At 38.7% G+C, this 22,565-nt stretch overlaps 1 protein-coding gene and 1 pseudogene across 1 annotated transcript in view; both read left to right on the top strand.

Annotated features, from left to right (window-relative positions):
* The window catches only part of RECK (reversion inducing cysteine rich protein with kazal motifs), an 83,471-nt gene that overhangs the window by 27,924 nt on the left and 32,982 nt on the right, over nt 1-22,565 (top strand). Inside the window, exons 7-10 of the mRNA XM_069574075.1 lie at nt 12,040-12,073; nt 14,101-14,298; nt 17,994-18,261; nt 20,842-21,021. Of these exons, the coding sequence (XP_069430176.1) occupies nt 12,040-12,073; nt 14,101-14,298; nt 17,994-18,261; nt 20,842-21,021 (680 nt within the window). The remainder of the gene's footprint in view (nt 1-12,039; nt 12,074-14,100; nt 14,299-17,993; nt 18,262-20,841; nt 21,022-22,565) is intronic.
* On the top strand, nt 15,559-15,676 carry LOC138434914 (small nucleolar RNA SNORA40; annotated as a pseudogene).

Genomic DNA, 22,565 nt, shown 5'->3' with positions numbered 1-22,565 from the left:
TGGATTAAGATATTTCCAAGAAAAAGAGAAATTCTTATTACTGTAAGTGTTCAAGCAAAGATTTACTGGATAAACACACTGTGGAGATTTCTGCAATGGGACAGGAGACTTGTCTCTGCAGTTCTTTTATTTTGAGTAATACCTGAGAAAGAATACTTCCTTCAGTATTTGAGAGTACTTCTTTCAGAATCACACCCATTTGGTTAAGAGTTGCCAGGATCAACCAGTAGCTTGATAACTCTGTCATGGACATGTTCAAGTGTCACAGGCATGCTCAGTTCTAGGTTCACCATATCTTTTCACAAACTTGGTCTTAACCCACCTAGAAGTATTGATCAGGCCATGACTATTCATGTGTGATGTTAGACCAGGGATGACATTTAAAATATTCAACAACTAGAATGAAAGCACTAATAATCAGAATAGATGCTGGATATAAAGTAGAGCCATACAAGTTTAGCCACACTAGGGCAAATTGGCTGATTAGAACTAAAGTAAAAACATAGTCATATTTTCCAGGAGGTGTGAAACTTTATGCATAGTCTTTGTCTACAGGCTAGCTGAAAACATTTTCACCAAGATGGTGGTTAAAAACAAAAACTGGTTGTTGGTAGTTATTTTCTTAAATGTCAGATTAAACATCAAGATGATGTGAGGCTGATATATTTCCAGAGACTTGGCAATGTCTCTAACATGATGAGACAAATTTTAGTTTTAGGTTCTTAAACCTGTGTCATGCCTTTATGTCAGACCTTACCTGCCATTCTCTTAACATAATGGCCATAAATCTATATACCTTTCCATTTTCTGCATGAACCACTGAAATACAGTGTTGCAAATTTATCATCAGACTTTTATGTTTTTACTTGTTTATTCCTTCTTTCACAGATCCTTCTCTATGCTTTTCTTTATATTCTTTTCAGAAATACAATTTTCAATTCTCTATTTTCTTCCTAGCTTCCTTCACTCATTATTTGATGTTATTTCATTAAGAAAGGTAAGAAACTATAAAGGAAAGCCAGAAGAAGATATTTTTGTGAGGATTTTTTTTTAAGTTAAGCCATTTAAAGTTTTAAACTAAATTGTTGCTAAAGAAAACTAAAATAATGCTATGTCCTGGGACTCTGGTTCTGTGGGAATACTGAGGTAAATTTAAGACTCTGAGGATGTTAAAAAGAGGCTCTAAAAACCACAAGAACAAAGATGGTCAGCCTTGTGAGTTCCAAGCTCAGTTCTGTCAACAATGTCCTATGAACACACAGCTAAATGCATAAGAGAAGAGTGCAGGTATGTGTTAAATTTCATTTTATTTGTTTTAGTATTCACATGTTCAGAATTCAAAACAGTATACAATAAAGTCTCTTTCTTACCTCTTATACCACAGCCACCCAGTTCTTAAAGTCACCAGAGACACTTTATGCACATGAAAGTAAATATGTACACGTAGTTCTTTTCCACCCTTCTGTAGACAAATGGTAGCTTACCACACACTTCATGGTACCCCTGGATGCCACTGTTTGGTGCATATTTATGTATATCTGTATGGTATATAGTGTATCATCAGGAAATGTCACAATAAATATTCTGCTTTAAATATTTCTATTTTAATTTTATTTTGTTCCTTTTCTCTCAAATTAACTTTGATTCTAGATTTACTACCAGAAGCATAAAGGAAAAGGGATGAAAAAATAGCTCCCAAAATTTAGAGCTGGGAGGGCAGGGACCAGCAGTATTCTCTGGACAGCTCGAGGCCTTCTGTGCCTCGGTGTGATTGGATCTGTGCTGCAGTAGTTCCAAGAATACAGTAGGCCTTCTTGAATGGCAGATGACAGCCTAGGCTGTGGACAGTTGACTTTGGGGAATTTTAACAATAAGAGTCATGTGATTACTTTGCCTCAGCAGAGCCTTCAGCACCTAAATGTAAAGCTTTTTTTAGTTAGTACCAAGGAAACTCCGAGGATTGTCAGAATATAATAAATAGAAGATGGTGGATGGGAGGCTTTGTAATGGTAAAATGCTCTACAGGTATGCTGTATGGGACTAGATTTGAGCCGTTACCTGCAGCTGATGAGCTCCAAAAAGAGCGAAACCTATTAGGTCCTGCAGTACTGGCTTAAGACAGTATAAAATCTTGATTATTCTCCATTTGTATGCTCTTTGGTTTTGTCATATTTTGTATTGTGGAAGGGAATAGCTCCCATTTAGTCTGTTGAGCTTATATATTTCCTCTTTAGTCCATTCTTCTCAGAAGTGAACTGAATGAGACAATCCCCAAAGGGAAATCTGCTCATGTCTGATTAGATTATGACCCCATCTAATCCAAATGGCCAGGTTTTTCTATCTAGGCAACCTCATCTACTGCTGTAAAAGTGCTGCACTCAATATCCCAGCAAATTTGGAAAACTCAGCAATGGCCACAGGACTGGAAAAATCAGTTTTCATTCCTATCCCAAAGAAAGGCAATGCCAAAGAATGCTCAAACTACTGCACAGTTGCACTCATCTCACACGCTAGTAAAGTAATGCTCAAAATTCTCCAAGCCAGGCTTCAGCAGTATGTGACCCATGGACTTCCAGGTGTTCAAGCTGGATTTAGAAAAGGCAGAGGAACCAGAGATCAAGTTGCCAACATCTGCTGTATTATCGAAAGAGCAAGAGAGTTCCAGAAAAACATCGACTTCTGCTTTCTTGACTATGCCAAAGCCTTTGACTGTGTGGATCACAATAAACTGTGGAAAATTCTGAAAGAGATGGGAATACCAGACCACCTTACCTGCCTCTTGAGAAATCTATATGCAGGTCAGGAAGCAACAAATTAGAACTGGACATGGAAAAACAGATTGGTTCCAGATCGGGAAAGGAGTATGTCAAGGTTGTATACTGTCACCCTCCTTATTTAACTTATATGCAGAGTACATCACAAGAAACCCTGGGCCGGATGAAGCACAAGCTGGAATCAGCATTGCCGGGAGAAATATCAATAACCTCAGATATGCAGATGACACCACCCTTATGGCAAAAAGCGAAGAACTAAAGAGCCTCTTGAAAGTGAAAGAGGAAAGTGAAAAAACTGGCTTAAAACTCAACATTCAGAAAACGAAGATCATGGCGTCTGGTCCCATCACTTCATGGGAGATAGATGGGGAAACAGTGGGAACAGTGCGAACTTTATTTTTTGGGGCTCCAAAATCACTGCAGATGGTGACTGCAGCCATGAAATTAAAAGACACTCCTTGGGAGAAAAGTTATGACCAACCTACACAACGTATTAAAAAGCAGAGACATTACTTTGCCAACAAAGGTCCGTCTAGTCAAGGCTATGGTTTTTCCAGTAGTCATGTATGGATTTGAGAGTTGGACTATAAAGAAAGCTGAGTGCTGAAGAATTGATCCTTTTGAACTGTGGTATTGGAGAAGACTCTTGAGAGTCCTTTGGACTGCAAGGAGATCCAACCAGTCCATCCTAAAGGAAATCAGTCCTGAATATTCCTTGGAAGCACTAATGTTGAAGCTGAAACTCCAATATTTTGGCCACCTGATGTGAAGAACTGACTCATTGGAAAATAACCTGATGCTGGGAAAGATTGAAAGCAGGAGGCAAAGGGATGACAGAGGATGAGATGGTTGGATGGAATCACCAATTCAGTGGACATGAGTTTGAGTAAACTCCGGGAGTTGGTGATGGAACAGGGAGGCCCGGTGTGCTGCAGTCCATGGTGTTGCGAAGAGTTGGACACAACTGAGCAACTGAACTGAACTGAATCTCATCTACCTTGATTGCTTTGATTGCCCCAATAAATCAGCCAAACTAATTTATCTTCCCTACCTCTCCTTCCCTCCACCCTACTGCTACACAACACCACACATACACTCATCCCCAGACAAAAACTTAACCATCTTTCTTATATTCCTCACTTGGTTGTTCAAGTACAGTCCTCCCAGATACACGAACTAAAAACCGAAGAGGTATTGTCTACTATTTCTTCTTTCTCACCACTTCCCACAAAAACAACAACTAGCCATAAAACAGTAGAGATTTGCCTGTGGAATATGTCTTAAATGGGCCTCCTTTCCAGACCCTCAGTTATAGCCTGTTTTAGGCCTTTATACCACTTTGGGGAGCTACTACAATAGCTGCCCAGGTAGCTTCCCTGTCTCTACTTTCTCCTCTTTTTTTTTTTTACTATCTCCATTTCTTCTAGGGTGACCTGTTTAAATACCAGATATGGTCATATCACTCCCTTCCTTGAAATTCTTCAGTGGCTCACCCATAAGATACAGTTCATGTTCCTCAACCTGGTGTACTTAAGCTTTTCTTGGTCCTAACTCTTCCCTCCTTGACAGTTCTGCAGGTTACTGCTTATACTTCCCAGATTGGCTGTGTGTTTTCTTAGTTAGTTGTGGTTGTACCACCCATTGTCCTGGAATTCCTGCTCCCTGAATCCATCTTATCGTTCCTGTCCATTAGTAGGCTAGAGCGAACTCCTACCTGCTAGGGAGAACTGGTCAGTTGTTAAATACTCAGGAATTTTGCAAGCCAGTTTTTAACTTGAAAAGCAGCCATGTTGGGGGTATTTATGCCACACGTATCAGCAAATATTACAAATCAGAACTCCCTTTTACCCGCACACCTGTGAAATCCCACCCCACCACAGAATGCCAAAACCCCTATCCAAATTCTGGCTTAGATGGTACCTCTTTAAAATCTTGTCTACTCAGCCCTCTTCCCTCCACACTCAAAAATATTAGTTGCTATTTATAAACACTTTCGGAGAAGGCAATGGCAACCCACTCCAGTACTCTTGCCTGGCAAATCCCATGGATGGAGGAGCCTGGTAGGCTGCAGTCCATGGGGTCGCTAGGAGTCAGACACAACTGAGCGACTTCACTTTTACTTTTCACTTTCATGCATTGGAGAAGGAAGTGGCAACCCACTCCAGTGTTCTTGCCTGGAGAATCCCAGGGACGGAGGAGTCTGGTGAGCTGCTGTCTGTGTGGTCGCACAGGGTCGGACAGGACTGAAGCGACTTAGCAGCAGCAGCATAAACACTTTGCATACTTTAGTGTAGCATTTTGTCACCTTATAGTGTAGCTCTTTGTTTGCGTGTCACTTTTTTAATGCTAATCGCTTGAGTTCCTATGGGCAGAGTCCATGTCTCACTTTTCTTTGCATCTGTCATTCATTCATTCCTTCAATGTTCATTGAGTTAATACATTTCATATGTACCAGGCACTGTTCTCAGAGTGCAAAGATGGAAGGATCATTGTACTCTGAGAACAGTAAGAAGTCCATAGCTTAGTCCATGGGAGGAGGGAAATTCAAATAGTCCATTATAATACAAATCCAAGTACATTGCTAGAAGTCTGTATAAGACACCTTGAAGCCTGGAGGAAAAAAATCCTGCCCAGGGTAATGAGGAAGTCTTCACAGAGCAGGTAAGACTTAAAGGATGAACAGAAATTTGTTGCCTGTAAATAGGTTCTACAGTTAGTACTTTTATAGATAGAATTTTTAATAGAAAATTTTCCCACTCTGGACAGTACACAAGGTTCTTTGTTTCAGAGTAAATAGCAGTTTTATGTGAAAACCCTGTGTAAATGTCTATGAATTAGTCATTCTTTGAATGAGCAGAGAAAGCACTGAATACTGTATCTGTAATCACAGTCATGTTGTGTAGCAAGCCATCCCTAAACCCCATAGCCTAGAACCATAACAATTTATTATTTCTCATGCATTTAGGCAGTTCTGATTTGAGCAAGCTGGGCCCACTTATGCTTCTGCCGTCACCTGGCAAATCAGCCAGGGCCTGGCTGATTTAGGATGCTCTTGGCTAAGTCAGCTCAGCTCCCTTCCACGAATCTCTCCCAGCGCTCTCACAGCCTGGCTCAGACAAGTTCCCATGGTGGTGGCCCAAGCCCAAGAGAGGAAGTGAAACCTGCAAGTATTGATATATGTGCAGGCCTCTACTTTCCTCTTGGAGAAGTCAATGGCACCCCACTCCAGCACTCTTGCCTGGAAAATCCCATGGATGGAGGAGCCTGGTAGGCTGCAGTCCATGGGGTCGCTAAGAGTCCGGCACGACTGAGTGACTTCACTTTCACGCATTGGAGAAGGAAGTGGCAACCCACTCCAGTGTTCTTGCCTGGAGAATCCCAGGAATGGGGGAGCCTGGTGGGCTGCCGTCTATGGGGTCGCACAGAGTCTGACACGACTGAAGTGACTTAGCAGCTACTTTCCTCACACTTACTGCTGTCCCCTTAACTAAAGCAAATCACATGATTAAGTCCAGAGTTAGTGTGAGAGAAAAAGACACAGAGAAGTGTGACAAATTGAAAGCGTTGCTGCAGTCAGTCTGCCACAGACACATACTCTATGTAAGCTCTCTTCTAGACCTTGTGTTACTCTGCAGGTGTTATAGTACTTGCCAGTGAATTTGCTTACTCTGTGGTAATCATGAACAAACTTCTCTGAGCAGTCTAGACCCGTTAATCTTAGTTTAGGGTCTCATTTTTTCCCCACTATTGAAATGACATTATTTGAAATGCTGAAGAAATTGAAGAATCACTTGTTTAGTGATGTCCATGTCGCATTAAGGGGCTTTCCTGGTGGCTCAGCAGTAAAGAATCCACCTGCCAATGCAGGAGAGACAGGTCCAATCCCTGGGTCAGCAAGATCCCCTGTCGGGGGAAATGGCAACCCACTCCAGTATTCTTGCCTGGGAAATCCCATGGACAGAGGAGCGTGATGGGTTACAGTCCATAAGGTCACAAAAGCGTCAGCCATGACTTAGTGACTAAACAGCAGCAATGTCACATTAAACTCCTTTACATGTTCTAGTCACTTAGATTTTTTTTTCACTAAAAAGCCATGGTGTCCACAGCAAGGAGAAAACATCTTGTAGAGGTTTAAAAAAACATGTTTTTAAAGTTCCATTGTTGGGGAATTCCCTGCGATCTGGTGGTCAGGACTCAGTGCTTTCACTGCTGTGGCCCAGGTTCAATCCCTGGTCAGGGAACTAAGATCCCGCAAGCTGTGTGGTGCGACCCAAAAAAAAGGTCAATTATTTAATCTCTGATTTAACATTTAATAAGCTAGATTTTTCATGCAAAACTTCAAACTGGGAGAAATCTCAGTCCATCTGTGCAAAGCAAACTGATATTATTTATTGAGGCCTTAGGAACAAAACAGCCCCTTTTACTTTTAACTAGTAGCCTTGGGAATAGGAAACATTAACATCTCATAGAATGTGTTCTTTTGGGTCTTTCTCCAGAAGTGACTAAAATATCCAAGATTCAAACTTGATTTTGTTTGTTTTTAATAAGATTCATACGATCCTTGTTTGTTTTTTTTTTTATCATCATCATTGGTGAGAATGGGGAAGGGAGCTGGGGGGACCAGTTATAGTAGAAGGGCAGTGGGACAGAGACAGGATTGAGACAAGTGGACAAATGGAGAAATGTTAGAAGGGGTCACTGAAGTGGAAAAGCAGGTTACCAGGTCAAAAATAAATCTACAGAGCTAACTTATGAACAAGAAGCTGAAGCTGCAGAATGTGCCTCCTACTTGGACCCCAAAAGGAAGGTTGATGTGACATGAAAGATCACATAGGGTTCTTGTTGATTTCACTCTGTATCTTAGTTTTTCTGCTAGGTTTGCCCACAGGTTACCTGCTCCCAGTACTAGGTGGAAGGGCTTATTGCAGTTCTCAAAAACCATTGAAGTCAGGGCAGGGAACTAGTTAATGAAAGCAGCTGCCTGAAGAAAGACTTCATGTTCAAAAATTTTTAAAGGATATAATAACCAAGAAGATTATTTTTTTCACAATTTAAGATGTTGATTTTAAAAACAGAGACTGTTAAAATAGATCACTCTATGGACATAAATTCAGCTTTGCATTGGCTACTTTCAAAATAATCCAAAGTCTTCTCACAGGATAGTGTCATAGGAGAGCACAAGCGGAGCACTCTGGGTTCTAGCCCCAGCTCTGCCCTTTGCTTACTGTATATATCTGTCTCTCCAGCTATACCATGAAGGCTTTGGGACTTGAGGATCTTTCGGGACACTGTCAACTTCCACATGCTGGCTTGTTCTTTGGGTCTCTGAGGTTGTGGTAGGTTCTCACCTCAGTTACCCTTTAATTTTGATCTCTTCTAGTGTAAAATGAGTGGGGTGGGGGGGGTGTTTATATGGGTATAGTATTTGTGGCAGGAGGTCAACAGAGACTCCATATAAACTGAAGTATAAACCCTCAGTTACTGCCTGCTTTTGCCACTAGATGGCGATCAGATATTTGATCCGATCACCAGACTTAAGACTTGACTTTAGCCAAGACCTCCAAGATTGACCGTTTAAAGAAATGAAGAAACTGTAAGCCAGTGCTGCAACTCATGTGTGTCCTAAGCCCTGTCAAACTAACCAGCAGTAGTTTAAGCAGTGAAGGGCTTCCCTGGTAGCTCAGCGGTAAAGAATCCACCTGCTACTGTTGGAGACTGGGATTCAATCCCTGGGTCAGGTAGATCCCCTGGAGAAGGAAAAGCAACCCACTTCAGTATTCTAGCCTGGGAAATCTCATGGACAAAGAAGCCTGGCAGGCTACAGTCCATGGGGTTGCAAAGAGTCAGACATGACTTAGCAACTGAACAACAATAAGCAGTAGAAATGTAGAGTTACTGGAACTCCTCTGGCAGTCCAGTGGTTAAGACTCTATGCTTACAATGCAGGAAACACAGATATGATCCCGGACCAAGGAACTAAGATCCCACGTGCTGTGTGCCCCCCGCCAAAGAAAAAGTTACCTATAGTTTATACTTTAGGTGTAGTTACATGCGGTTAAGAATCTTATCAAAGAGAAGGATATGATAAAATCATGATGTATATAAAGTAAGCAACAGAGAATTGATGAATTTATCAAATACCAGTATACTTGAATGAAGGACCATTCTTTTATTTTCTAAGTTTTTAATTTTATATTTTTATGGAAGTATAGTTGAATTACAGTGTTGTGTTACTGCTATACAGCAAAAGTGACTCAGTTATACATGTATATACATTCTTTTTCCCATTATGGCTTATCACTGAATATTGAATATAGTTTCCGTGTGCTATACAGTAGGACCTTGTTTATCAGTTCTGTATATACCAGTTTGCATCTGCTAATCTCAAACTCCCAATCCAGCCCTATCCCACACTCTCCCTCTTGGCAGCCACCAGTCTATTCTCTGCAGATTCTTTGAAACCTTAAAATTGATAAAGAAAGATGTAAATATGTTATTAACACTAGAGGTGCTGCCTTGCAGAAATATGAAAGTTCATATTTCTTTAGTTCAGTAAGTTAGAGTAACTGTATGCATGAAGGGTCTTTCAGTGAACATTAAGAGAAATGAGAAATGCTTAGGGAATATCTCTGAGCTCTGGATGTGACATCAAGAGAGACATCTGAGTCCTTCTATGTCAGGGGTTAGCAAACTTTGTGAAGAGTCAGATAGCAAATATTTTAGGCTTATAGACCGTTGTAGGCTTACTGTCCATTCAACTCTGCCATTATTGTGTGAGGTAGCCATATATAATATGTAAATGAGTGTGGCTGTGTTCTAATAAAATTATTTACAAAAACAGGCAGTGATCAAGATTTGACCCATGTGCCATAGTTTGCTGACCCATTTGTGGGTGAAAGCTAGGGTTCATAAGTATTTCTCCTTTCTAGACTTCAGTCGTTGGCGTCTGTCAAATAAGGAATTGGATTAGATGATTAGTGTCTCTCGCTGAAGCTAAATGATCCACAAGAGTGACCCAGAGTGGTATTTCTTTTAAGATCGAGGTTTTTAAAAATCAAGCTTGAACAAGTTTGTAAGTTTCTAGAGCAGGATTTCTCAACCTTCACACAGTTGACATCTGGGGCTGGATAGTCCTTTATTGTAGGGGGGCTGTCCTGCACATTGTCGGATGTTTCCCAGCACCTCTAGACTCCTCTACCTGCTAGATGTCAGTTCAGTAGTGCACCCCAACTCCATGAGTTATGACAACCAAAAATGTCTCTAGACATTGTCAGATGTTCCCTGGGAAACACAATCACCTACACTTCAGAACTACAGCTCTAGAGAATTTAAGAATAACTGGAAGAAGAACAAAAATGGAAATCAGGCTGTGCAACCTGCGTGCAATCAGGGTGGCCACCAAGATAATAACCATACTTCCTTAGGAACAAGACCAAAAAAGCTAAAACCTAGAGGAACAACCGGCATATTAGAAGGAGAAAGACAATGAGAATTTTATTGACCCAATCAAGAGGGGCTGGAAAGTTTGTAACAGATGACTTTTTAATATTGATTTAGGTCATTTTATTGAAGGTGTTCCTAAAACCATTGAACCAAAATAGAGAGCTACCTATAATAGGTAGCTGAAAAATTAAACTAAAACACAGAAACATGGATGAAGAGAAATATAAAAAAGACCACTACTAAAGAATACCAAGAATACTTACTTTTCACTATTTTATATTGTTTGATGAGGCCTCTAGCCGAAAGAAGTCATACTGAGTGAATTTATTGACCCTTATCTATGGGTCCTAGTATTTTGTTTTGCTTTGGATAAGTCAAAGTGTGGTTTATTCCTATAGTAGAATATTATTTAGTAGAGAAAATGCATCACAGCTTCATACAACTGCATAGATGGGTCCTTGAAGCTAAGTTTTAAATGTCAGTAAAGCTAATCCTTTAATAAGTCCAGATCATATAGCCAGCTTGGAAGTTAGTTACAATTAAAAGCCAAAATCATCTGTATTCATTAATAAGGGTGCCCTTGATTTCTATCTGCCTTCTATTTATACCCATATGCTTTCAAACTGTGGTGCTGGAAAAGACTCTTGGACAGCAAAGAGATCAAACTAGTCCATCCTAAAGAAGATCAACCCTGAATATTCATTGGGAGGACTGATACAGAATCTCCAATACTTGGGCCACCTGATGCAAAGAGCCAAATCATTGGAAAAGACCCTGATTCTAGGAAGGATTGAAGGCAGGAGAAGGGGCAACAGAGGATGAGATGGTTGAATGGCATCACCAACTCAGTTCACGTGAATCTGAGCAAACTTCAGGAGATAGAGAATGACAGGGAATCCTGGCATGCTACAGTACATGGGATCACAAAGAGTCAAGACACAACTTAGGGACTGAACAACAACATATTCTTTTAAGAATTCATCCTCTTCCAAATGTGAGTGATATTAATCTTAGCCAACAAGCCCTGATCATTCGACTCACTTTGTACAAGAAATTTTTTTGTCTTGTTTCTTATTTTCCTTACTTTAAGCCAGGATGATGTTTTCTAAACAGTGATCTAAGAGATCTAGAAACGTTAATTGTCGTCTCAGGTTCTAGTTTTGACTTGCTCTGTGACTTGGGGCTGTCTCTTCCTTGCTGAGGAAATGTTTTATTTATCTGTAAAGTAGTAGAGAGATCCCCCAACTCTGGTCCTTAGGATGGCTATACAGGAATCATCTTCAAGGGCTTGTTTAAAACTTAGATTTCTGTGCTTCGTTCCTGATTTCAATTCCGTAGTCTAGGGTAAAGTCTAGGAAGCCCAGGTGAGTCTAGTGTATGGCCATGTTTGAGTATAATTAGAAGTGATCTGTAAGGTCCTTTCAACTCTTAAAATACTGTGGTTATATGAAATATATTAATGTATTTCCCTAAATATCCTTTATTATTTTCTAAAAGCTTTTTTATATTCTGCAAGAAGTAATTGAGATTACTACATGGTAGTTTCCCCCTCATATGTTCGTTGGTACAGTTTTACATAAACTTGGTTTGCTGTAATGTGGTCAACTTATGGCTTGGGTGATAATCTTGATCCACAAAATGTGTTTGAGGATGGTTTCTCTTCTCACCAGGATGCTATATCATAGTCTCTTTGTTGTCAATCTTGGATTTAGAGAAAGATTAAGCAGTTTGATATCCTGATTTCTGTATAACTATAAAGTGGAATAAAATTAGAAATTCTGTGTGGTTGTTAATTTTTTATTTGTTTTTCTTTAATTTACAGAATGCTCTTTTCAGTTGCATTAGCAGAAATGAAAGTAAGTATATTATCAGTGGTTATACCAGCAATCCAAAGAGCACTACACAGCTTACAGAACATGATTTAGCTATTATAAATATTGCCGACACTTTGCTGTTATAACAGACTGTTGCTAACCCATCTGAAGGAATGTGCACAGCAGGATTCTGATAGGCTGCTTCCTCTAGAGCGTTCAAGCCATTCATGAATTCTAACAATTCCCATGTCTTAGTTGGAGATTTACAAAGCAGATAATAGTGCTGGGTGTTTTAGAGGAAGATCATGCTCCCCTTGGATAACTTTCAGAAGTTGAGCACACATAATATGATGTAAAATAACGCAGCAGTTGCTAAGGGCTACCTCTCAGTTCCTTCCGGATATTCACTGACTGCTTGCCCTGCTTTGTGCAGGGCAGATACACATCTTGGAGGGCATAATCTGTACACAAAGAACCCTGGAATGTGGTAGGTATGGGTTTAAGTTACTGAGAACGTGCTGTGGGAGTTCAGAGGAAGGAGAGGTCACCTCCTGAAGGGTGCTTAGAAGTAACTTTGTGGAGTTGGTACCTGAGCTCGGCCTAGAAGGACAGATATGATGTGAACAGTAGAGATTGGAGGAAGGAATGAGGTGAAGGAAACAATGAGACCAGTTGGAGATGGGGAAACGCATCCGAGGAACAAAGAGTTGTTTAGATGAGCTTGGTAGTGGGTGTATTAAAATATCAGAAACATTATCTGTCTGTACTTTATTTGCTACCTTTTTTATTGGGATTTAGTTCAAGATTTCCCAGATAGTCTTTGACACATAATTTTCTGTCCTCCCACACTGCAGGGAAGCCAGCCTCATTCTCTCTTGTCTCTCTCTCCTCAGCATCCATCACCTCTACCCTCAGTTTTAGCCTCATTGAGGTTGACAGTGATAAATGTAGCTGTGAATGAAAACAGGCTTGTCTTGCTGTTAGTTTGGTACTAGTTTAGTTCATTTGTATATAATTTTATCATTATTATTATTTCTGGAAGCCACCTGAATTCCCTATTCTATAGAAGTCACTGAAACCTGAGTCTGGTTCCTCCATAACCATCCCTAATAATTATCAGAGATTTCCCACCTGCCTTTTTCTTAACCTTTTATGGCCATCCCTCTGCCTTTTTGGCTCCCTTTGGCCTCCCACAGACCCCTTAGCCTTTCCTGTGAGGGCCTCTTGCTCCTCTTCGTTATAAATCCCACATCTTCACCCCTAGCCACTCATCGTGCTCTTCCCAGATAAACAGTCTACTTTGATTTTTAAAAATATGTAAATTGAGAATCAATTATTTCAAATGTGGGTTTTACTTTTCAGTATTGAAGCAGGTCATATCAGTTATAAGTTGAGAACTTTCAATTTAGTCCTAGTCTTGGAGATGTTTAAACAGCATAGAACTTTGGGGGTTTTATTTCAAGATAGACATATATAATTTGCAAATTTATGAAATGGTCCTGATATCTCTTAGTTTTTACCAGTCCTATTTTATAAAGGAGCTATTTGAAGTTTTGTTGTTTGGTATGTTCAATTTTTTTTTTTTTTTTTTTGCTTTGCTTATGAATCTCTACTAATCTGACATGGAAACAAACTGTCTGGTGGTTCTCACCCTGGGTGCTATTAGCTTTTGGGAGACAGTTTGATTGTATGAGACTGTCCTGTACATTGCAGAGCATTTAACAGCCCAGACCCCCATGTATTAAATGCCAGCAGATATCCTCAAGTTATTATGAAAACCAGAAATACTTCCACATGCATTCAAGTTCTCCCGTGGGCTGGTACTGCTCCTGCTGAGGACCACTGCATTGTAGACTATAAATTGACAAAAAATGACTTTCTCAGACCAGTGACCACCTGAGTATCCCCATGGCTATGCTTACAGTAGTTCTGACTTTAAGTACATGTCTTCTATGTTGTGGTTTTATTTCTCAAATTCAAAAAGACACAAATTGTTTCAGCATTATTATGATGACTGAATGTTAATGAATGGCTGATTTCATTTCACTGCCATCTTTTTTTTCCTCTAGTGGGATCAGTTTGTTGCAGTTATGCAGGCCATCACACAAACTGCCGAGAATACTGTCAAGCCATTTTCCGAACAGATTCTTCTCCTGGTCCTTCTCAGATCAAAGCAGTGGAAAATTATTGTGCCTCTATTAGTCCACGATTAATACACTGTGTGAACAATTACACCCAGTCTTATCCAATGAGGAACCCAACAGATAGTAAGTAAAAGCCATATGTATTCCTCTCATTTCAATCTTTGGTAAAATAATTTGTAAAAAGGAAATAAATTCATGAAGATCTCTATAGTCTGGGTCATTTGGGAAACACTAGACCTCCTTTGGTCTTTAGATTTGGCAGATTGGTCATTTTTGTCTTAGCTAAAAGATGCCAAGAAAGACAGAGCTGTTGAGGGTATAAAGAAAGAGGCCCTCTCTATCCTGAAGGGAGAATTCACTGGTATGGGTGTTTTTGGGATGGGAGGGGGAATTTGGTCTAATCTAGTAATTCCATTTCTCAGAATTTGTCCTTTAAGAAAACTTACAAATTTGTAAAAACACATCTATTCATATAAAGGATGTTTACTACAACATTGCTATTAATAGAGAAAAACTAGAAATAACCTAAATGTCCACTGATAGGGTGTTGATTAAAATTGATTAAATAAACTACATATCTCTGTAATAATAACATTATACAACCTGCAAAAAAGGAGATGTATGTTATGTAAACCCATCAAGTTAGAATATTGCCTCCCACCATACACAAAAATAAACTTAAAATGGCTTAAAGACTTAATTATAAGACATGATGACATAAAACTAAAAGAGAATATAGGCAAAATATTCTTTGACATAAATCATAGCAATATTTTCTTAGATAAGTTTCCCAAGGCAAAAGAAATAAAAACAAAATAAACAAATGGGACCTAATGAAACTTATAAGCTTTTGCAAGAAAACCATAAACAAAATAAAAAGACAACTTACAGACTGGGAGAAAAATATTTGCAAAAGAATGTGACCAACAAGGGTTTAATTTCTAAAATATATAGACAGCTCATACAACTCAATATCAAAAAATATAAACTAATCAAAAAATATACAGAAGGTCTAAATAGACATTTTTCTAAAGAAAACATACAGATGGCCAACAGGCACATGAAAAGATGCTCAACATTGCTAATTATTAGAGAAAAACAAATCAGAACTACAATGAGAGAAAAAAAAACCCTACAGTGAGGTATCACTTCACACCAATCAGAATGGCCATCATCAAAAAGTCTGCAAATAATATAATACATGCTGAAGAGGGTGTGAAAAAAAGGGAACCCGCCTATACTGTTGGTGGGAATTTAAATTGGTACAGCCAATATGCAGAATAGTATGGAGGTTCCTTAAAAAACTGAAACTATGAACAGCAATTCCACTCCTGGATATATATGTGGAAAAGATGAAAGCTCTAATTTGAAAAGAAACATACTACCACTTGTGTTTCATTTGTAGACAAAGACTTATATAGACAGGTGCAAAAATAAATCCTCTTTTGCAACCCAGAACTCATTGTTCTGTATGAGATTTTTATAGATTAGAAGGAACATGATACACAAAACAGATATAATGGATGTCTATTGGTGAACATAAAGATTTTTTCCAGGGCTATAGTGCTGATACTTTTCTCTCATATATTAAGCTTTTAAATTATTAGCTGTATTGATCTAGTTGTTAGTTTTAATGTTGACATAAAACAAGAAAAGAAAAGAAACATGCATGCCAGTGTCCAAAGCAGCATTGTTTAGAATAACCAAGACATGGAAAAAACCCAGGTGTTCATCAACAGATGAATGGATAAAGAAAATGTGATAACATAGAATGTAATATTAGCCATAAAAGAGAATGAAATAATGAAATAATGCCATTTTCAGCAACATGCATGGAGCTAGAGATTTTCGTACTAAGTCAAAGAGAAATAGTATATCACTTTTATCTGGAATCTAATAAAAAATTATACAAATCAACATTTTACAAAACAGACTCACAGACCGATAACAAAATTGTGGTTATCAAAGGAAAAGGTTGCGTGGGGAAGGATAAATTAGGAGTATGAGATTAACAGATATACAGTACCATATATGAAATAGATAAGCAACAAAGATTTACTATATAGCACAGGGAACTATATTGTTTATCTTGTACTAACGTGGAAAAGAATTTTTAAATATATGTATAACCGAATCACTCTGCTGTACACCTGGACCTAACACAATTCTGTAAATCCACTACAATACCAAAAAAATGTATATTTATTATAGAAGTCCAAGATGTATTAAGCAAGGAAAGGAAGTTGCAGAACTAAATGTATACAGTAAGATTCATTTTCAGTTAATACCTATTTGTTCCACATTGTTTGGATGTGTAATATTTGAATTTTACCAATGAACATTTGTTACTTTTATAATAAATATGTCAATATAAATGAGATTCTCATACTTTTTAAAAGTCAGGACCTCCTGATGAACTTGCACCTTATGGGATCTTTAGAATCTCAGCTTTGTAAAGCCTATAAATCATTTTCTTCATTTAGAGGTGATCAGACTTAAAGTAACTGACTAATTAAGCAAAATTGGCAAAAGGCTTATAAGCCAGATGCCAGTGTTTTGACTTACACTGGGATATTCAAAGACTTGTTTTTGTAAACTCAAAAGCAGTGCTATGCCTTGTTTGGCCAGATTCTAGCTAAGGCTTATGACATTCTGTGATTGTATGAGGAAAATCAGAGGGTGAAGCACTTGCTGCAAATAACATTCATTTATTTTAAAGAGAGATCTGTCTTCACTGACATTTAGGCTATGAAGAGGTGCTGCTGAAGCAAAGTTGATAGATAGCAGGTCAAAAAAAAAAAAGGCAGAAAATGTTTTAAGGGTAAAAGAACAACCATCTCATATGTCTGTGCTAATATATAGGAAAACTGGAAAAGAAAGCTACAAACAGATATGCCTGAATAGGCTTAAGAAGTCAAACTCCTAAGAAAACTACTTCAAAGAAGCCCTTTGAATTCTATAGTCTGGTTGAAAGTGTTCACTTGCTTTCTAGTTTTTTATAGAAAAGTATAACAAACTGATACCTTGTCAGAGTTTGTTATTGTGTTATTTAAATTACTGCTGCTGCTGCTAAGTCACTTCAGTTGTGTCCAACTCTGTGCGACCCCATAGATGGCAGCCCACCAGGCTCCACCGTCACTGGGACTCTCCAGGCAAGAACACTGGAGTGGGTTGCCATTTCCTTCTCCAGTGCACAAAAATGAAAAGTGAAAGTGAAGTCGCTTAGTCGTGTCTGAATCTTCTCGACCCCATGGGCTGTAGCCTACCAGGCTCCTCCACCCATGGGATTTTCCAGGCAAGAGTACTGGAGTGAGGTGCCATTTGCTACTTAGATTCATTTGTACAGATTTATAAATCTTTTTATCCCAAAATGTGATGAAATACAGTATTTATGATTATTACTATTAAAATTAGTCATCTTTCTCATTATGTCAAGAACATGATCCTTTTAGGTAGTTGTTTCTAGCATGAAATAATTCCAGTTTGATCTACTGTATCCTTTCCAGGAACATAAAACACCTTGCATGTAAGGACCTCTTCGGTGTAAGAGGATCTTTCATTTATCTAGGAATGATGCTGGAGAGCCCATGAATGAGCACAGTGGAGAATCTGATAATAGATACCTAGTCCACCTTTAGCTTTTCACTTGTTTGCAACACTGCAAAGCAATGAAAAGAGAATTTGGTAGGCTCAATATCCTGGAGATATTGACATGACTCAGAGTAGTAATGGATTCCAGTATACTACTTGATTCTTCTGCCTGAGCAATGCCTGCTATAAAACCAGCTAATTAATCCACTTCTATTCTGAAACTGTAGGTTTGTATTGCTGTGACAGAGCTGAAGATCATGCTTGCCAAAGTGCCTGCAAGAGAATTCTGATGTCTAAGAAAACAGAAATGGAGATTGTCGATGGCCTCATCGAGGGTTGTAAGACCCAGCCTTTGCCTCAGGATCCACTTTGGCAGTGTTTTCTTGAAAGCTCACAGTCTGTTCACCCTGGAGTCACTCTGCATCCTCCTCCCTCTACAGGCCTTGATGGTGCTAAACTGCATTGTTGTTCTAAAGCAAACACTTCAACATGTAGGTCAGTATCTCATTTTCCTTTATTAAAACCAGTAGAAAATAGCACTTTAATTAATGAATTTAAGGAAATATGTGTTATATTCTTGCACTGTGTAAAGAGTTCAGAAGATATAAAATCCCTCATTCTTTCATCCAGCAGGTGTTTATTGAGCATCATGTATATATAGAACATTGTTTTTGTACATTGAGCTAAAAGCACTGTGTTTTAGAATGAGAGGAGTAGCATTGGCAGCCATTAAATATTTAAAGATGATGCAATATGAATTCTTCCCTCGAGGTTATCCTCAAGTAAGCCTACAATGTAGATATTTTGACCTGACATCTAAGAGATTTTCTTTTTGTTAAACTATGAAACTTTGAACTTAATCAACTTTTTGTGTATATTGGTGAATAACCTGAGTTGACACTTGTATCCAGAGTTAGACAGCAGTATATTGGCATTTATTTAGGTGATACACTTAGGGATAAAAAACTAACAATACTATTTGTGTAGACTCGAGGAAACACAATCTAGAGACAAGAATAAATGGAGATAAAGTAATGGTAGAACACAGATGAAACAGAAGTTTGCTTTATTAGAGATATTTTGGGTGAAAATGTACCACGTTACTATAATATCCTGAAATAAATATGACATACAAAGAGTGAAGCAGTCCTTTGTGAGGGGGCGAGAGGGGGCTGTTTGTTTTGGCCGCACCACACAGCTTACGAGATCTTAGTTCTCCGACCAGAGATCAAACCCAGGCCCCCTGCAGTGGAAGCATGGAGTCCTAAACACTGGATCAACAGGAAATTCCTCTGTGTTTCCTAAACTGGATAGACTTTACCAAAAAATTGTGCCTAGAATAGCTCATTAAACTTCACCAAAGATATGAAAAACTTGGAAAACATCCAAAGAAAATTAACAGGTCTAAAAGAGAAGTTAAGTTGGTCCTGTAATTGGAAATTGGGTTACTGATAGGAATTATAAATGTATATATTTGGGAAGGATCCTGAATAATTCTTTGAGTGTCTACTAAAGAGTTGTGCCCTGTAGTCAACTGGAGATTGGAATGCCTGTGTCATCCAAGAAGAATTTTGGTAAGAAACACTACATCTCTTATCTTGATGTAAGGTTTTATGGTTTACTGGATGCTCTCACTTTCATCTTGTTCATATTCATGAAATCTGACAAGACTGGTATCATCTTATGACTGATGTCAATTTGTGTAATTCTTATTTATATATAGAAAACTAACTTGAGATATTAAACAAGGTCCAAGGTCATACAGAAAGTTAGGACTAGAGAAAGGACTGATTTTCTAGATCAAGGTGCCTGTTGGATCTTGGTACCTCAAGGTACCTCAACTTTCTCATCCCCATGATGTGTAAGCTCCACTGAGAGTAGGGACTTTCTTTCTTTTATTCACTGCTGCATAGCCAGTGCCTTAAACAGGGCCTCACATGAAATAGGCACTCAATAAATGTTGGTAAAGTGAATGAGCAAACTTATAAAAGTAAAGATACCCTCCTTATAGAGGGAATTATAAGAGTCAAAATGTGACAGAGGTAGAGAATTTTTACTTGTGACTTTGCATATTCTGGTAGTATTAAAATTTTATATTATGTATTAATTTTTTATACTCTTATTACATTTGTCAATGTTAAAAATTACCGAGTGTAATATGTGAAATCACTTTGGAAATGATCCTGATTTTGTTTCAGCTATATATGTATATGCACCGAAGTTCCTTTGTAATCATCGAGTACTAAAATAAGAATACATACATACTACAATAATATATATATATATACTATATATTGCTACATATAATAGTTTATAGCAGCTTTGAAATTCTTAAAGCCTTTATATATAGGCTGTCTTGGTATATCTTAGGGACTATAAGTTGCTTGGGATACTTTTTCAGGGAGAAGCTAGTGAACCCTAAGCCTATAATGCTTCTTAAAAGGAATCTGAGGATCAAGTTACATTTTTGCCTCATGTGACTGGAACATAAATATAGTGGACTATGTTTTGGTAGAAGCAGAACCATGTGCTCTACATTTGCTGATTTGCTGCTGCTGCAAAGTGGCTTCAGTCATGTCCAACTTTTTGCAACCCTATGATCCATAGCCTGCCAGGCTCCTCTGTCCACGGGATTCTCCAGGCCAGAATACTGGAGTGGGTTGCCATGCCCTCCTCCAGGGGATCTTCCTGACCCAGGGATCAAACCTGCATCTCTTATGTCTCCTGCATTTGCAGGCAGGTTATTTAAAGGTAAAAGAGAGATCAGAAATATAGAGGGGAATACTTGTGCCAAGAATAAGAATGTACAAATACTATGATTAAACATTAAATTGAGCACCAAGCTTTCTAGCAACCATGGCAAAGAAAAGAGATTGATGATAAAGCTAACTTTTTCATGTAAAAGGTTACTTTTAGGGGCTCTAAATTCTAGAAGATAGGTCTTAGTCTTTTGATCTCTGTATATATTTTTTTCATTTATGTTCTAAAGCACAGTTCATAGAGTTTTAAGTTTTATGCAAATCAAATATTCATGAGGCTTATCTGTATGTTTCTGTCTTTGTGCTTTTGTTTCAGAGAACTGTGTACTAAACTTTATAGCATGAGCTGGGGCAATACACAGAGTTGGCAAGAGTTTGATCGCTTTTGTGAATATAATCCAGTGGAAGTGTCCATGTTGACCTGTTTAGCAGATGTCCGGGAACCTTGCCAGTTGGGCTGTAGAAACCTTACTTACTGCACTAATTTTAACAACAGGTAAGAACAAATTACTATAAATGGAATGGAAGTATTTTATCACTAATTGTCTTATTTTTAAATAAGTGAAAAAAGATCATTTTAGCAGGAACTCTGCTAAAATGTTCCTTAGCAGGAGTTCCTTAAGAGCTCTGATGTTGTTCCTGCGGAGAGTGAAAAAGTTGGCTTAACGCTCAACATTCAGAAAATGAAGATCATGGCATCTGGTCCCATCACTTCATGGGAAATAGATGGGGAAACAGTGGAAACAGTGTCAGACTTTATTTTGGGGGGCTCCAAAATCACTGCAGATGGTGATTGCAGCCATGAAATTAAAAGACGCTTACTCCTTGGAAGGAAAGTTATGGCCAACCTAGATAGCATATTGAAAACCAGAGACATTACTTTGCCAACAAAGGTCCATTTAGTCAAGGCTATGGTTTTTCCTGTGGTCATGTATGGATGTAAGAGTTGGACTGTGAAGAAAGCTGAGCTCCGAAGAATTGATGCTTTTGAACTGTGGTGTTGGAGAAGACTCTTGAGAGTCCCTTGGACTGCAAGGAGATCCAACCAGTCCATCCTAAAGGAGATCAGCCCTGGGATTTCTTTGGAAGGAATGATGCTGAAGCTGAAACTCCAGTACTTTGGCCACCTCATGCAAAGAGTTAACTCATTGGAAAAGACTCTCATGCTGGGAGGGATTAAGGGCAGGAGGAGAAGGGGACGAGAGAGGATGAGATGGCTGGATGGCATGACTGACTCAATGGACGTGAGTCTGAGTGAACTCCGGGAGTTGGTGATGGACAGGGAGGCCTGGCATGCTGAGATTCATGGGTTCGCAAAGAGTCGGACACAACTGAGCGACTGAACTGAACTGAAGTTAAAAGGAGGTAGTATATCTTTATCATTTCATCTTTAAAGGCTATATTCTATCTGGTAAATCACCACTGGGAAAGGAAGCACTGCAACAAAGCCACTTCTGATCTAAAGATGCTTCAAACTTCTGGAATGCAGAGTCCCTCTGCCTTCAATCTCCCATTCTTCCTCTCTCCTTCCTCTGCATCACCAGTGAAAAAATAATTCAGTGTAGAATAAAGCAGTGTGAACAATTTACTCATCCAAATACCCTCTTATGACAACTTGCTGTGAAGGCCCTTCAGATTGATTGAAGTTCACACTCGGTGAGTCCCCTATGACATACAAAAGCTTTCTTTACAGAAGCAATTGAATAGGTGTTTTCCTGAGATAATCATTAAAAAATAAGAGCCAAGAACTGAATTAATGGCTGAAGAAGGAATGAAGAAAACCAGGAAAGGGGCATCCAGAAGCACAGAGAATGCTGTATCAGAGAAGCCAGAGAGGGAGAATTTCTAAAGAAAAGGGGGCTAGTTGATGTTTGAGGCACAGCCCAGAGATCAAGAGGGCAAAAAGGAAGAGAATCAATCAGTTGATCCAGAAGGAAGTTCATAGGATGTTTACCTCAAGCTAACACACCTTGAGGAGTTTACCTCAAGCTAGTTCTATCCTCTTAAAAGTATTCAGATTATTATTTTAAGAAAGAAAAT

Source organism: Ovis canadensis, chromosome 2 (assembly GCF_042477335.2).
Source record: "Ovis canadensis isolate MfBH-ARS-UI-01 breed Bighorn chromosome 2, ARS-UI_OviCan_v2, whole genome shotgun sequence".
Taxonomy (NCBI): Eukaryota; Metazoa; Chordata; class Mammalia; order Artiodactyla; family Bovidae; genus Ovis; species Ovis canadensis.
This window is presented reverse-complemented; position numbering and strand designations above follow the sequence as displayed.